Below are 17363 nucleotides of genomic sequence, written 5' to 3'. Positions count from 1 at the left end.
TTAGATTTTTTCGAAACTCATCGTGCGAAAAGTATTGAGCCCTTTAATTCTAAAATTTTAGTTAGTAATAGTAAAAACATTCTGTCCCCTTCAGAAGAAAAAAGTTTTTAAAAATACGCAATAGTTTTTTTTTACAATTTTTTTAATGCAGAACGGAACGCGAGCTGTTCGCTTGCCGACTGAGTTCCGAACTTACCTCATCACGTGATCCAACTGAAATCTTTTGCCTGCTCTTCACCTTTTTTTTTTTTAGTTTTTTATTTTTTTTTTAAAGCGTTACTTTTTGCACACTACGGAAAACATAGAGCCTTTTTTTTTTGCGGGCTATTTTGATTAAATAAAGCCCGCGAGTTTTTGCATGATCTGTGTTTTTGTTACGCATTGGCGTTTAGGTTAGGTAGACACAGAGATAGAGATTGAGTGAACAAAAAATGTTTTTTTTTTTTCGAATTAATACTTATATAAATAAAAAAGATTGTTAATTACTGTCGGAGGTAGATATGAATAGATCGTATAGATAGACAGATAGATAGACAAATATAGAGGTCGATATAGTAGATGGGCAGCAAGAAAGAGACTTGCCCGTCATTTAAGGTACTTCAACGGGCTGTCAATGCCCCCCCCCCCACGCACACCACGACTTTGAAAAAACAATGCTTTCACATAAAAGTGGGAGTGCTTTTTGTTATTTTTCGACAAAATTTGCATGAAAAGTACACCGTTTGTGTCTCCCCTCCCCTCCATGAAAAGTATTCCAAACGACGGAACTGGAGATAGGTCTAGAAAATATTTTATTCAAACTACTAATGATGTAATTAGATATAGATTGATTGATACCGCCACGAAATTTATTTAAGCAGGCGCCGAAGGCGGCAACATTGGCGTAAAAAGGCGAATGATAATATAAAAAAACATTGATTAATACCGTCGCTAAATTGTGTAAGCAGGCGCCGAAGGCGGCTCCCCTGGCGCAAAAAGGCGAATGGCGTAAAAAGGCGGACCAGCTGGTCGCCGAAGGCGGCTAGTTAAAAATAAATACAAAACCATTATAAACAACTCTAATATTCGTATATTTCGGTTATTTGTATAGTTACAAGTATATGCACAAGCATTGTGTGTCTGCACGAGTATATGCTTGTCATTGTACGTACGGGTATATACACGTGTAAACGATCATCATATGCGTGTATGCACTTGTATCTCGAGTACATACGTGCATGCCTGAGTATATAAGTGTAGGTAGACGTATACACGGATATATGAGTGTACATACACACATATACGGGTATACATGAATTAATTCGTGGATACATCCAGTGCGTGTTTGGGGGGTACGTGTCTACTCATAAATATATATATATATATATATATATATATATATATATATATATATATATATATATATATATATATATATTGTGAAGCACGAGTATATACGTATGTATACGTGCAAGTACGATTATATACCTGTATAGACGTATATACGTACGTTTATGTGTATACAGCAGTACATGTATGTATACACGAGTGTATAAGATTATGTACATGTGTACTAACAGAATGAATCCAAGCTCTTGGACAAAAATCTAAGGAGTGTGAGAGGGGAGGATAAGAAGCAAAGAATTTTAAGGAACTTACGTTCGCTGACGCGATACATGCACACAAAGCCAAAAACTGATGGATGCAAACAACTCGCAATTTTGTTACACAAAGATGATTTTACCCAACATTTTAGTTTTTAAGAAATATTTAGAGCAGTTGTTAAAAGTTACGGCCTGTAGTAGCCCTAATACAAGCATCGCAACAAAGGCGCAGCGACAGATGAAACTCTTTCAAAAGTCTCGTTATTGTAACGGAGAGTGCTTTGTGATTGAGACATTCATGTATTACAGCTGCAGGCCACAAATTTCATCAATCGCTTTAAAGCTTTCTTGAGACCTAAAATGTTGTGTAAAATTTTATTTGTGTAATAAATTTCTGACCTGTTTTGCATCCAGCAGTTTCTGGCTTTGCGTGCATGTAGCGCGTCTGCATTGTGTTTGTGAACATACGTTCCTTATGATCCTTGCTTCTTATCCTCCCCTCTAACACATTTTAATAAGTTTCCCAAAAGTTTAAACACACCCTGTTTACTTGTATATCATATGCTTGTATATAAGTGTCTTACTAGAGTACGTACGCGTATATTCGTGTCTACCTGAGTATATAAGTGTTTATATATATATATATATATATATATATATATATGAGTAAGTGTATAGTCGAATGTATATCTGCATAGATTAAAAATACTTGCAGATACCCATATACGTATTTATTGGTGCATTTACGTGAATACGTCAATATACGTGCCTACACGAGTATATGTTTATGCATATGCATATACCGGTATATTTAACCCCGTTTACTGTAAAAACAATACATATTAAGTGTAATTATTATTTGATTTATATTTTCCTTATACTTAACGATTAAGTGACATTAGAAGAACAATATCTGTTAAGCCTAATATTATGACCACTTTACCCCATCTTACTTAAATTGTTCTAAAAAATTATCTAAAATAGATTCAGCTAACTGCTAATGAGTAAGAGTTCTTGAGACATGTAGGAAGCTTCTTATGCAGTCCATCTGTTCATAATTCTAACAAACAAAATTTCCCAAGTAAGTTAAAAGAGGTGTTTAGATTTAAAAAAATTTCATATTCACACAAAATATTTTTTTTTTTACCAAATAAAATTTTGCCAGTTTTAAAATTTTGTATTTAAAATGTAGTTTCTAAGTGCCCTACTCTACAATAAAATTTTCACATTCACTCGAACATTTATTTCCAAGCTATAACCATTTACTTGACGAATAACCACTTTACCCCATTAACCACTTTCCTCCACAAAACCCTACTGCTGCCGTGATCACGATTCGAACCTGGATTATTGCGGCCACAACGCAATGTACTAACCACTATACGACAACGGCTGACGACACTTATTGAAAAAAAATAATCAGTAAATTTATCATAGTTTAATAAATGGCTAGAAACTTTTGTCTACTATTTATTTTCACAAAAGCACATTTTTGAGGAGGACATGCGGAACAAGTCTTTGTGTTCAACTGACCTTTATTTGACTAGCAAAAAAGTTGTTATTAAAAAAATAAGTTTAAAAATGTTTTTCTATAAAAAAAAAACACTTTTACCGCCCTGTTTGTCTTTTTGTTATTGTTAGAATACAGAGCAGTAATAACTATACTGAGTACAAAACTGGCATTACCTTTAGAAACAAAAATTGCAAAATAAAACAGAAACTGCGGACGTGACCAGGATTCGAACCTGGGTTATTGCGGCCACAACGCAATGTACTAACCACTATACGATCACGGCTGACGACACTTCTTAAAAAAAAAATCCTCAGTAAACTTATTATAGTTTAATAAATGGCTGGAAACTTTTGTCTACTAGAAATTTTCACAAAATCATATTTTTTGAGCACGCCATGCGGAACAAGTCTTCGTGTTCAATAGACCTTTATTTGACTAGCAAAAAATGTAGTTATGAAAAAAATAACTTTAAAAATAATTTTCTATAAAAGAAACACACTTTTACCACCCTGTTTGTCTTTTTGCTATTGTTAGAATACAGAGCAGTAATAACTATACTGAGTACAAAACTGGCATTAACTTTAGAAACAAAAATTGCAAAGTAAAGCAGAAATTGCTGCCGTGACCAGGATTCGAACCTGGGTTATTGCGGCCACAACGCAATGTACTAACCACTATACGATTACGGCTGACGACACATATTGAAAAAAAATCCTCAGTAAATTTATTATAGTTTAATGAATGGTTGGAAACTTTTGTCTACTAGAACTTTTCACAAAAGCATATTTTTTGAGGGCGCCATGCGGAACAAGTCTTCGTGTTCAATAGACCTTTATTTGACTAGCAAAAAACGTTGTTATGAAAAAAATAACTTTAAAAATAATTTTCTATAAAAAAAACACTTTTACCGCCCTGTTTGTCGTTTCGCTATTGTTAGAATACAGAGCAGTAATAACTATACTGAGTACAAAACTGGCATTACCTTTAGAAACAAAAATTGCAAAATAAAACAGAAACTGCGGACGTGACCAGGATTCGAACCTGGGTTATTGCGGCCACAACGCAATGTACTAACCACTATACAATCACGGCTGACGACACTTCTTAAAAAAAAATCCTCAGTAAACTTATTATAGTTTAATAAATGGCTGGAAACTTTTGTCTACTAGAAATTTTCACAAAATCATATTTTTTGAGGACGCCATGCGGAACAAGTCTTCGTGTTCAATAGACCTTTATTTGACTAGCAAAAAATGTAGTTATGAAAAAAATAACTTTAAAAATAATTTTCTATAAAAGAAACACACTTTTACCACCCTGTTTGTCTTTTTGCTATTGTTAGAATACAGAGCAGTAATAACTATACTGAGTACAAAACTGGCATTAACTTTAGAAACAAAAATTGCAAAGTAAAGCAGAAATTGCTGCCGTGACCAGGATTCGAACCTGGGTTATTGCGGCCACAACGCAATGTACTAACCACTATACGATCACGGCTGACGACACTTATTGAAAAAAAGTCCGCAGTAAACGTTTTATAGTTTAATGAATGGCTGGAAACTTTTGTCTACTAGAAATTTTCACAAAAGCATATTTTTTGAGGACGCCATGCGGGACAAGTCTTCGTGTTCAATAGACCTTTTTTTGACTAGCAAAAAATGTTGTTATTAAAAAAATAAGTTAAAAAATAATTTTCTATTAAAAAAAACACACTTTTACCGCCCGGTTTGTCGTTTCGCTATTGTTAGAATACAGAGCAGTAATAACTATACTGAGTACAAAAATGGCATTACCTTCAGAAACAAAAATTGCAAAGTAAAACAGACACTGCTGCCGTGACCAGGATTCGAACCTGGGTTATTGCGGCCACAACGCAATGTACTAACCACTATACGATCACAGCTGACTACAGTTATTGAAAAAAAATCCTCAGTAAACTTATTATAGTTTAATGAATGGCTGGAAACTTTTGTCTACTATAAATTTTCACAAAAGCATATTTTTTGAGGACGCCATGCGGAACAATTCTTCGTGTTCATTAGACCTTTATTTGACTAGCAAAAAATGTAGTTATGAAAAAAAAAAATTAAAAATAATTTTTTATTAAAAAAAACACACTTTAACCGCTCTGTTTGTCGTTTTGCTATTGTTAGAATACAGAGCAGTAATAACTATACTGAGTACAAAACTGGCATTACCTTCAGAAACAAAAATTGCAAAGTAAAACAGACACTGCTGCCGTGACCAGGATTCGAACCTGGGTTATTGCGGCCACAACGCAATGTACTAACCACTATACGATCACAGCTGACGACACTTATTGAAAAAAAATAATCAGTAAATTTATCATAGTTTAATAAATGGCTGGAAACTTTTGTCTACTAGAAATTTTCACAAAATCATATTTTTTGAGGACGCCATGCGGAACAAGTCTTCGTGTTCAATAGACCTTTATTTGACTAGCAAAAAATGTAGTTATGAAAAAAATAACTTTAAAAATAATTTTCTATTAAAAAAAACACACTTTTACAGCCCTGTTTGTCGTTTCGCTATTGTTAGAATACAGAGCAGTAATAACTATACTGAGTACAAAACTGGCATTGCCTTTAGAAACAAAAATTGCAAAGTAAAACAGACACTGCTGCCGTGACCAGGATTCGAACCTGGGTTATTGCGGCCACAACGCAATGTACTAACCACTATACGATCACGGCTGACGACACTTATTGAAAAAAAGTCCGCAGTAAACGTTTTATAGTTTAATGAATGGCTGGAAACTTTTGTCTACTAGAAATTTTCACAAAAGCATATTTTTTGATTACGCAATGCGGGACAAGTCTTCGTGTTCAATAGACCTTTTTTTGACTAGCAAAAAATGTTGTTATTAAAAAAATAACTTAAAAAATAATTTTCTAATAAAAAAAACACACTTTTACCGCCCTGTTTGTCGTTTCGCTATTGTTAGAATACAGAGCAGTAATAACTATACTGAGTACAAAAATGGCATTACCTTCAGAAACAAAAATTGCAAAATAAAACAGACACTGCTGCCGTGACCAGGATTCGAACCTGGGTTATTGCGGCCACAACGCAATGTACTACACAACGCAATGTACTAACCACTATACGATCACGGCTGCCGACACTTATTGAAAAAAATCCTCAGTAAACTTATTATAGTTTAATGAATGGCTGGAAACTTTTGTCTACTATAAATTTTCACAAAAGCATATTTTTTGAGGACGCCATACGGAACAAGTCTTCGTGTTCAATAGACCTTTATTTGACTAGCAAAAAATTTTGTTATGAAAAAAATAACTTTAAAAATAATTTTCTATAAAAAAAACACACTTTTACCGCCCTGTTTGTCTTTTTGCTATTGTTAGAATACAGAGCAGTAATAACTATACTGAGTACAAAACTGGCATTACCTTTAGAAACAAAAATTGCAAAGTAAAACAGAAACTGCTGCCGTGACCAGGATTCGAACCTGGGTTCTTGCGGCCACAACGCAATGTACTAACCACTATACGATCACGGCTGCCGACACTTATTGAAAAAAAATCCTCAGTAAACTTATTATAGTTTAATGAATGGCTGGAAACTTTTGTCTACTATAAATTTTCACAAAAGCATATTTTTTGAGGACGCCATGCGGAACAAGTCTTCGTGTTCAATAGACCTTTATTTGAATAGCAAAAAATGTTGTTATGAAAAAAATACCTTTAAAAATAATTTTTTATGAAAAAAAAAACACTTTTTACCGCCCTGTTTGTCTTCTTGCTATTGTTAGAATACATAGCAGTAATAACTATACTGAGTACAAAACTGGCATTACCTTTAGAAAAAAAAATTGCAAAGTAAAACCGAAACTGCTGCCGTGACCAGGATTCGAACCTGGGTTATTGCGGCCACAACGCAATGTACTAACCACTATACGATCACGGCTGACGACACTTATTGAAAAAAAATCCTCAGTAAACTTATTATAGTTTAATGAATGGCTGGAAACTTTTGTCTACTATAAATTTTCACAAAAGCATATTTTTTGAGGACGCCATGCGGAACAAGTCTTCGTGTTCAATAGACCTTTATTTGAATAGCAAAAAATGTTGTTATGAAAAAAATACCTTTAAAAATAATTTTTTATGAAAAAAAAACACTTTTACCGCCCTGTTTGTCTTCTTGCTATTGTTAGAATACATAGCAGTAATAACTATACTGAGTACAAAACTGGCATTACCTTTAGAAACAAAAATTGCAAAGTAAACCAGAAACTGCTGCCGTGACCAGGATTCGAACCTGGGTTATTGCGGCCACAACGCAATGTACTAACCACTATACGATCACGGCTGCCGACGCTTATTGAAAAAAAATCCTCAGTAAACTTATTATAGTTTAATGAATGGCTGGAAACTTTTGTCTACTATAAATTTTCACAAAAAGCATATTTTTTGAGGACGCCATGCGGAACAAGTCTTCGTGTTCAATAGACCTTTATTTGAATAGCAAAAAATGTGGTTATGAAAAAAATAACTTTAAAAATAATTTTCTATAAAAGAAACACACTTTTACCGCCCTGTTTGTCTTTTTGCTATTGTTAGAATACAGAGCAGTAATAACTATACTGAGTACAAAATTGGTATTACCTTTAGAAACAAAAATTGCAAAGTAAAACAGGCACTGCTGCCGTGACCAGGATTCGAACCTGGGTTAATACGGCCACAACGCAATGTACTAACCACTATACGATCACGGCTGCCGACACTTATTGAAAAAAATCCTCAGTAAACTTATTATAGTTTAATGAATGGCTGGAAACTTTTGTCTACTATAAATTTTCACAAAAGCATATTTTTTGAGGACGCCATGCGGAACAAGTCTTCGTGTTCAATAGACCTTTATTTGACTAGCAAAAAATGTTGTTATGAAAAAAATAACTTTAAAAATAATTTTTTTATGAAAAAAAAAAACACTTTTACCGCCCTGTTTGTCTTCTTGCTATTGTTAGAATACATAGCAGTAATAACTATACTGAGTACAAAACTGGCATTACCTTTAGAAAAAAAAATTGCAAAGTAAAACAGAAACTGCTGCCGTGACCAGGATTCGAACCTGGGTTATTGCGGCCACAACGCAATGTACTAACCACTATACGATCACGGCTGACGACACTTATTGAAACAAAATCCTCAGTAAATTTATTATACTTTAATGAATGGCTGGAAACTTTTGTCTACTAGATCTTTTCACAAAAGCATATTTTTTGGGTGCGCCATGCGGAACAAGTCTTCGTGTTCAATAGACCTTTATTTGACTAGCAAAAAATGTTGTTATTAAAAAAATAACTTAAAAAATAATTTTTTATTAAAAAAACACTTTTACCGCCCTGTTTGTCTTTTTGCTATTGTTAGAATACAGAGCAGAAATAAGTACACTGAGTACAAAACTGATAATACCTTTAGAAACAAAAATTGTAAAGTAAAACATATACTGCTGCCGTGACCAGGATTCGAACCTGGGATATTGCGGCCACAACGCTATGTACTAACCACTATACGATCACGGCTGCCGACACTTATTGAAAAAAAATCCTCAGTAAACTTATTATAGTTTAATGAATGGCTGGAAACTTTTGTCTACTATAAATTTTCACAAAAGCATATTTTTTGAGGACGCCATGCGGAACAAGTCTTCGTGTTCAATAGACCTTTATTTGACTAGCAAAAAATTTTGTTATGAAAAAAATAACTTTAAAAATAATTTTCTATAAAAAAAAACACACTTTTACCGCCCTGTTTGTCTTTTTGCTATTGTTAGAATACAGAGAAGTAATAACTATACTGAGTACAAAACTGGCATTATCTTTAGAAACAAAAATTGCAAAGTAAACCAGAAACTGCTGCCGTGACCAGGATTCGAACCTGGGTTATTGCGGCCACAACGCAATGTACTAACCACTATACGATCACGGCTGACGACACTTACTGAAAAAAAATCCTCAGTAAACTTATTATAGTTTAATGAATGGCTGGAAACTTTTGTCTACTATAAATTTTCACAAAAGCATATTTTTTGAGGACGCCATGCGGAACAAGTCTTCGTGTTCAATAGACCTTTATTTGACTAGCAAAAAATTTTGTTATGAAAAAAAATAACTTTAAAAATAATTTTCTATAAAAAAAACACACTTTTACCGCCCTGTTTGTCTTTTTGCTATTGTTAGAATACAGAGCAGTAATAACTATACTGAGTACAAAACTGGCATTATCTTTAGAAACAAAAATTGCAAAGTAAACCAGAAACTGCTGCCGTGACCAGGATTCGAACCTGGGTTACTGCGGCCACAACGCCATGTACTAACCACTATACGATCACGGCTGACGACACTTATTGAAAAAAAAATCCTCAGTAAACTTATTATAGTTTAATGAATGGCTGGAAACTTTTGTCTACTATAAATTTTCACAAAAGCATATTTTTTGAGGACGCCATGCGGAACAAGTCTTCGTGTTCAATAGACCTTTATTTGACTAGCAAAAAATTTTGTTATGAAAAAAATAACTTTAAAAATAATTTTCTATAAAAAAACACACTTTTACCGCCCTGTTTGTCTTTTTGCTATTGTTAGAATACAGAGCAGTAATAACTATACTGAGTACAAAACTGGCATTATCTTTAGAAACAAAAATTGCAAAGTAAACCAGAAACTGCTGCCGTGACCAGGATTCGAACCTGGGTTACTGCGGCCACAACGCCATGTACTAACCACTATACGATCACGGCTGCCGACACTTATTGGAAAAAAATCCTCAGTAAACTTATTATAGTTTAATGAATATCTGGAAACTTTTGTCTACTAGAACTTTTCACAAAAGCATATTTTTTGAGGACGCCATGCGGAACAAGTCTTCGTGTTCAATAGACCTTTATTTCACTAGCAGAAAATGTTGTTATTAAAAAAATAACTTAAAAAATAATTTTTTATTGAAAAAAACACACCTTTACCGCCCTGTTTGTCGTTTTGCTTTTGTTAGAATACAGAGCAGTAATAACTATACTGAGTACAAAACTGGCATTACCTTTAGAAACAAAAATTGAAAAGTAAAACAGAAACTGCTGCCGTGACCAGGATTCGAACCTGGGTTATTGCGGCCACAATGCTATGTACTAACCACTATACGATCACGGCTGCCGACACTTATTGAAAAAAAATCCTCAGTAAACTTATTATAGTTTAATGAATGGCTGGAAACTTTTGTCTACTATAAATTTTCACAAAAGCATATTTTTTGAGGACGCCATGCGGAACAATTCTTCGTGTTCAATAGACCTTTATTTGACTAGCAAAAAATGTAGTTATGAAAAAAATAAATTTAAAAATAATTTTCTATAAAAGAAAGACACTTTTACCGCCCTGTTTGTCTTTTTGCTATTTTTAGAATACAGAGCAGTAATAACTATACTGAGTACAAAACTGGCATTACCTTTAGAAACAAAAATTGCAAAGTAAAACAGACACTGCTGCCGTGACCAGGATTCGAACCTGGGTTATTGCGGCCACAACGCAATGTACTAACGACTATACGATCGCGGCCGCCCCAAACCGGAAGAATAATTTCAATAACTTACTTTTTTTTGTTTATTAATACAAAGAAGCATATTACGTTATATACGTAAAAGATCATAATTTGCTCGATATATCTCTTATACTTGCTATAGAATTTATTGGGAAAAAATTATTTTTGAAGAACAATCTTTATATAGTACTTTTCCTTTCTGTTTTTTTAATAAGTAAGGATTACAAATAGTTAACAACTGTTATCGAACGCAGTCGGAGGTTTCTGAAAAAACAACAAGCGACAGGCATAAAATACTGCCCTGACCAGGATTCGAACCTGGGTTACTGCGGCCACAACGCAATGTACTAACCACTATACCATCACGGCTGAAGACTCTTATTGAAAAAAATTCCTTAGTAAATTTATCATATTTTAGTGAATGGTTGGAAACTCTTGTCTATAATTAATTTTCACAAAAGCACATTTTTTGAGGACGACATGCGGAACAAGTCTTCGTGTTCAATAGACCTTTGTTTGACTAACAAAAAAAGTTTTTATTAAAAAAATAAGTTTCAAAATAATTTAGAAAAAAAACACTTTTTCCGCCCTGTTTGTCTTTTTGCTATTGTGAGAATACAGAGCAGTAATAATTACACTGTGTACAAAATTGGCATTACCTTTAGAAACAAAATGTGCGAAGCAAAACAGAAACTGTGGCCGTGACCAGGACTCAAACCAGGGTTATTGCGGCCACAACGCAATGTACTAACCACTATACGATCACTGCCGCCAAAAACCGGAAAAATAATTTCAATAATATCGATGTAACTTTTTAAGAAAAAAAGAAGCTTTTACTTATTTTTACTTCCTTTTACAAAAAAGGAAGTATTGTATTCGCGAAAAAATTTTCACTCAAAAATCGCCCTTAATTTCCATTTTGCTCACCCCCAAATGAATGTTGAGTTTTTTTTTCGATTCGACCACATGCGGAAAAGTGCCTAAGAATGTATAGACACGCGAAATATCCATTTTGACCATCACCGAGGTAATTACAACGACTTTTCTCGTGACGTCTGTATGTATGTGCGTATGTGTGTATGTGCGTATGTGCGTATGTGCGTATGTGCGTATGTATCTCGCATAACTCAAAAATGGTATGTCCTAGAAAGTTGAAATTTGGTACATAGACTCGTAGTGGGGTCTAGTTGTGCACCTCCTATTTTGGTTGCATTCGGGTGTTTCTAAAGGGGTCTTTTGCACCTTTTTGGGGGGAAATCATTGTTAATTTCGATGCAAACTCAAGTGGTGTTATAATTTGGCGGTCACTTGGCGATATATCGCCAGTCTTTTGGTTGCCAAGTTTTGTCGCCAACTTGGCGAAAAATTTTGCGATTTTTTTTTTTTTTTTTTAAATCTGCTTTCAATGTGGCCATTGCTAGTGATATTTAAAGAGTTAGAGAGAGAATCCCATTAAAATTGCAATAATAGGGAAATAGCATTAAATTGGTGTAAAAGGAAGTCATGTGATGCACACATCAGCTCGTTGTTTAGTAATACAAAGAAGCATATTACATTATATACGTAAAAGATCATAATTTGCTCGATATATCTGTTATACTTGCTATAGAATTCATTGGCAATAAAATATTTTTGAAGAACATCCTTTTGAAAGTACTACAGCTTCGTGTTTTTCCTTTCTGTTTTTTCATAAGGAAGGATTACAAATATTTAGTAATTGTTATCGAACGCAGACGGAGTTTTTTGAAGAAACAGCAAGCGGGGGGCATAAAATACTGCCGTGACCAGGATTCAAACCTGGGTTATTGCGGCCACAACGCAATGTACTAACCACTATAAGATCACGGCTGACGACACTTATTGAAAAAAAAAATCCTTAGTAAATTTATCATAGTTTAATTAATGGTTGGAAACTTTTGTCTACTATTAATTTTCACAAAAGCACATTTTTTGAAACGACATGCGGAACAAGTCTTTGTGTTCAATAGACCTTTATTTGAATAGCAAAAAATGTTGTTTTTAAAAAATAAGTTTGAAAATAATTAAAAAAAAAACACATTTCCCGCCCTGTTTGTCTTTTTGCTATTGTGAGAATACAGAGCAGTAAATTTTAATAATCAATAAAAAAATTTCAATTTTTAATTTGTTTATATTTAGCGTTCAATTGAGAGGGAATTGAATACAGAACACCCCTCCCTTACGGTTCAATTTATATTCTTTAATAATATACATTATAACTGTGTATGCTTTCTGAAGTTTGACCAATATTCTGGATTTACTATTTCACGATGCCGCCTCTTCAATTTAAAATTAGGGTTATATTAATTAGCAGGCTTCAAAAACAGGAGGAGATTCTGAACTCGTCTTATTTGTTTTTCCTTTGTACAATGTTCCATAAATACTCGAAGACACCTGTACCCAGGTTCGTACACAGGGAGGGGGGGAGGGACACCTGTTGGCCCGGGCCCGAGCCTGGAGGGGACCAATATTTTTGTAACTAACGGTGAAATATAGGCGTAAACAATATGGAGAGGGACCCGGAAAAGTCATTTGTGATGGGCTCCAAAATTTCTGTGCACGCCCCTACCTGTACCGATAAGGAAAAGTCTTTTTTTTTTTGTTTAAAACAGCATAGTTCCTCGGCGGTCTAATGTTAATCAAGTTCAGGTTTATTAAAATTGAAGGAACTCTTCAAATATCATACTCACATTTAAATCGATTTGTACTTTATTAACTTTGTATATCGTCTCACTTAGTGAACCGGTTTTTATGCTTTTTTTTTTTTTTTTTTAGTGGTGGTTTTGTTTACTAGTGGTCTAACTTAGGTTCAAATCTTTGATTTACCCTATTTGTTCTTTAGGGAAAAGTTAAGGGCAAAACAATAAATTTCATGCAATTTCCCTCACAAACGATTAAATATAAAACCCATTGACAAACAAAGGCCGTAAAACAAAGGTTTATACTTTCTTTACCTGTAGTTAAAGAAAGTAATAAAAATATATATTATTAAGAGTAATGATAATGAAAATTTTGAATTAAGGATTCTCTGAAGCAAACATAAAATTCATTCTAGTGGAATTTTTAATCTTCATCTATAGTGGGGCCATGTGAAGAAACATGCGAATTTTATCACGAGTTACATGACACTAATTGCAAAACATAAAATACAATTTACAATATTACAATTCTAAAATTTACAATTTTAGAAATTAAAACTTAAAGCGATTTCGTTTTTTTTTTAGTGACTCGTGCATTTGCTTTCGGAAAGCAAACTTTTATAAAGTTGAACAAATGATGAAGACATTTTTTTTTGTACATAGTTACGCATTTGAAAAAGCCTTTCTTCACAGTCGTCGGAAGTCTCCGAGATGCTCGCCGTGTTATTTACACCAATAAAAAGCAAAAAAAAAAAAAATTACTTTTAAATTTAAAAAAAAAAACGCCTTCAAAAAATACCAGGAACTAAAAATCACAAAATAACTGATTACAATTACATTCTATTTCCTACCCAAACATAGAAATGAAATTTATTTTACAATTCCAGTACAAAAACCAACTAAACTAAACACCGAATTATAAAATAAACACTGATTTAAATTACTATACGATGAATTATTTTAAATACCTAACTAATTATATACGATCTCTTCATTTTTAATAACCTTTTGAAGTCGGGGTTATTAAAAAAATAAGTTTGAAAATAATTTAAAAAAAAAAAACACTTTTCCCCGCCCTGTTTGTCTTTTTGCTATTGTGAGAATACAGAGCAGTAATGTCTATACTGAGTACAAAACTGGCATTATCATTAGAAACTAAAAGTGTAGAGTGAAACTAAAATTGCTGCCGAGACCACGGCCGCTCGAAACCGGAAAAAGAATTTGAATAAAACGATGTAATTTTATAAGAAAAACTAGATGCTTTTACTTTTTTTTAGTAATACAAAGAAGCATATGACATTAAATACGTAAAAGATCATAATTTGCTCGATATAACTCTGTTTTACTTGCTATAGAATTTATTGGCAAAAAATTATTTTTGAAGAACATTCTTTTCAAAATACTACAGTTTAGTGCTCTTTCTTTCTGTTTTTTAATAAGTAAGGATTACAAAGAGGTAGCAACTGTTATCGAACGCAGTCGGAGTTTTTTGAAGAAACAAAAAGCGGAAGGCATGAAATACTGCCGTGACCAGGATTCGAACCTGGGTTATTGCGGCCACAACGCAATGTACTAACCTAAACACCGTTTTTAAACCAGCCATTTCGAAGAAACTAGTTCAAAAGTCTTCACCTGCAAATGAAGGGGTGCCGACAAGACATCATTATTGCCCTCTCATTAAGGGCGTGTTGTTGCTGCTGAGTCTCTACAACGTGGTCCTTCTTCAGGATTTTCAGGGCAAAAGTTTTTTGTTTGTTGTAGACTGACTGCACCTGAAAGAAAATAAAGAAGTGTGGCTTATTGCATTGACAGTCATTAAATAAATGAATCATGGTTTCACATTGTGTCCCCTAAGTTTTTAAAACCGTGCCGCTGTAGAAAGCGCAAAAAGGGGGGGGGAATCAAACCTTTTTTAACAATATGTTTAGTTCAAAATAGTCTCCATTATTAGTTTTTTTTTTTTTTTTTTTTTTTTTTTTTGACTTATCTCGGGCATGTTTAGCAATGCTAAACAACCCCCATGAATCCAAATATCTGCAAAAAATCCAAGAACAGCAATGGGTCACTAAGGACCTCGTCCTTCGTAAAACCCAAACAAGATAGAATGTGCTCAGGTGAAACCTCTCCAGCAGAGCACCAGTGACACTCCGGAAAAGTCTTGATATTCCCACAGAATCTAAGAGCTTTTGTGTGGCCACTCAGGAATCTCGAATATGTTGTCTGGAGGAGTCTACCCTTGAGTCTAAAGGACTCACCAGGACATTTTGCAAAATACCAGGCGTGTCTGGGAGGTGTTTTAAATTGGCGATTGAGCTCCATTTTTGAAATTGTGGAGATCTCACTGAAAGTAAGATCTCCACAAGGGCTCACACCCTCCGCAGCAGCAGATCTAGCCAAAAAGTCAGCCCTTTCATTACCCTCAACTCCAACGTGGGAAGGGATCCATTGAAAGTGAATTGTATGTCCTGATGAAAGAGTATGTAGTAGACTCAGAATGTCCAGGCTGGTCTTGTCGCCCACATTACTCCAATTAGCGAGGTGCTGTATTGAGGCACGACTGTCAGTCAAAATCCAGATTTCCTGGAAACACTCCTCCCGCTGAACAGCACACTGCAGACCCTTCCTGATAGCAATCAGTTCTGATCTAAATACTGAACAGAAATTCGGGTTTCTGATTTTAAATTCCAAGGCCCCAGAGGGAGTAGGAATGAATACTCCACTGCCCGAAACGCCATCTTCTCCCCTGCTTCCTGCTTATAGATTTTCAAGGAGAAATGTGGTATATTATGTATAGTTTCCAGGGCCATTTGTTTAACTAGGTCCGGTGGATCTGAACTCTTGATCACACTAGTCAGGAGCTCGTCATGGAAATAAATTCCCTCAAGCTCCAATCCAGCTCCTGCGTAACCCAGGAAATGTGTTTCCACATCGGAGGGAGGTAAGTTCAATGACCTTGCATAGGAGAAGGGGCTATGTTTCTTCAAACGAGTATTATCATTCCATGCAAGAAGGTAGGCTGAAGTCCGGTGTTGTTCTCTATAACTATATAATTTGCTAAAATACCTTGTAAGGCCACACTGTCTTCTTTTTGCAAGGGCAGGCAAGTTGCTCTCAAAGAGCACTATATCATTTCGACAACCATGTCTAAGTCCGGCAATAATTCTAGCTGCGCTAAGCTGTACTCTTTCAAGTTTATTGAGAATGGTCTCTGAAGCACAGGAGTAAACTGGGAAGCCGAACTCCAGTACTGGTCTAATGATAGAAATATAGGTAGTACGGAGGGTACTGGCCTCCGCACCCCAGTTTCGTCCAGAAATAAATTTGAGAATATTGAGCTTCTTCCTTGCCTTAATTGCTTGGCCTTCAATATGTTTATTACTTGTAATCTCTTGATCTAATGTGTATCCAAGATACTTAGCATGTTTAACGTAACTCAACTGGGTTCCGTTTATGGAGATCTTAGGTTGGTACCCATATAGATGTCTATTACTAGTGAAAAAAGTTGTCAAAGATTTTGTAGCATTAAAGATTAATTTGTGCCTTTCAGCAAAGGCATGGGCTTTTTCCATGGCACGGTTGAGTCTGAGCTCACTCTCTCCGACATCCGAGCCGGAGCTCCAGACAATGATATCATCAGCAAAAATTCCGATTTCACAGTGTTTAGCTAATTCTTTTTCAATGCCAGTAATGTACAGAGAAAACAGGACGGGACTCAACACTGATCCCTGAGGTACACCCTGCCCGAGGCCCAAAGGTTCGGACAGGTGATTGTTGTATTTAACTCTAATGGATCTGTTCCAGAGGAAATCAGAGATCCAGGGAAGGGCTTTTCCTCTTATATTAAAAAGATTGTGGAGTTTGGTGATCAAGAGCTGGCGCCAAACCCTGTCAAATGCACTAGACATATCCAACAGTGCGGCAACAGTGTGGTGAGTAGGTTTCTTGTTCTGCGCGTCCCGTATTCTCTGGGTGACATACAAAATCTGATCTATTACTCCATGGCCTTTTCTGTACCCATACTGCTCACTCG

At 34.8% G+C, this 17363-nt stretch overlaps 1 protein-coding gene and 12 non-coding genes across 14 annotated transcripts in view; all 13 read right to left on the bottom strand.

Moving 5' to 3' along the window:
* The window catches only part of LOC129225504 (cGMP-dependent protein kinase, isozyme 1-like), an 82423-nt gene that overhangs the window by 31680 nt on the left and 33380 nt on the right, over positions 1-17363 (bottom strand). For both annotated transcript variants that reach the window (XM_054859932.1, XM_054859933.1), the window contains exon 11: positions 14966-15105. In XM_054859932.1, coding sequence (XP_054715907.1) covers positions 14966-15105 — 140 coding nt within the window. The remainder of the gene's footprint in view (positions 1-14965; positions 15106-17363) is intronic.
* Positions 3714-3785, bottom strand: Trnah-gug (transfer RNA histidin (anticodon GUG)). The gene has a single exon. It is a non-coding gene; the product is annotated as a tRNA-His (tRNA).
* On the bottom strand, positions 4522-4593 carry Trnah-gug (transfer RNA histidin (anticodon GUG)). The gene has a single exon. It is a non-coding gene; the product is annotated as a tRNA-His (tRNA).
* On the bottom strand, positions 4928-4999 carry Trnah-gug (transfer RNA histidin (anticodon GUG)). Its single transcript has one exon. It is a non-coding gene; the product is annotated as a tRNA-His (tRNA).
* Trnah-gug (transfer RNA histidin (anticodon GUG)) lies at positions 5333-5404 on the bottom strand. The gene has a single exon. It is a non-coding gene; the product is annotated as a tRNA-His (tRNA).
* Positions 5739-5810, bottom strand: Trnah-gug (transfer RNA histidin (anticodon GUG)). Its single transcript has one exon. It is a non-coding gene; the product is annotated as a tRNA-His (tRNA).
* Positions 6566-6637, bottom strand: Trnah-gug (transfer RNA histidin (anticodon GUG)). Its single transcript has one exon. It is a non-coding gene; the product is annotated as a tRNA-His (tRNA).
* Positions 6973-7044, bottom strand: Trnah-gug (transfer RNA histidin (anticodon GUG)). The gene has a single exon. It is a non-coding gene; the product is annotated as a tRNA-His (tRNA).
* On the bottom strand, positions 7378-7449 carry Trnah-gug (transfer RNA histidin (anticodon GUG)). Its single transcript has one exon. It is a non-coding gene; the product is annotated as a tRNA-His (tRNA).
* Positions 8191-8262, bottom strand: Trnah-gug (transfer RNA histidin (anticodon GUG)). Its single transcript has one exon. It is a non-coding gene; the product is annotated as a tRNA-His (tRNA).
* On the bottom strand, positions 8594-8665 carry Trnah-gug (transfer RNA histidin (anticodon GUG)). The gene has a single exon. It is a non-coding gene; the product is annotated as a tRNA-His (tRNA).
* On the bottom strand, positions 9000-9071 carry Trnah-gug (transfer RNA histidin (anticodon GUG)). Its single transcript has one exon. It is a non-coding gene; the product is annotated as a tRNA-His (tRNA).
* Positions 10974-11045, bottom strand: Trnah-gug (transfer RNA histidin (anticodon GUG)). The gene has a single exon. It is a non-coding gene; the product is annotated as a tRNA-His (tRNA).

This window comes from Uloborus diversus, chromosome 7 (assembly GCF_026930045.1).
Source record: "Uloborus diversus isolate 005 chromosome 7, Udiv.v.3.1, whole genome shotgun sequence".
NCBI classification, from domain to species: domain Eukaryota; kingdom Metazoa; phylum Arthropoda; class Arachnida; order Araneae; family Uloboridae; genus Uloborus; species Uloborus diversus.
This window is presented reverse-complemented; position numbering and strand designations above follow the sequence as displayed.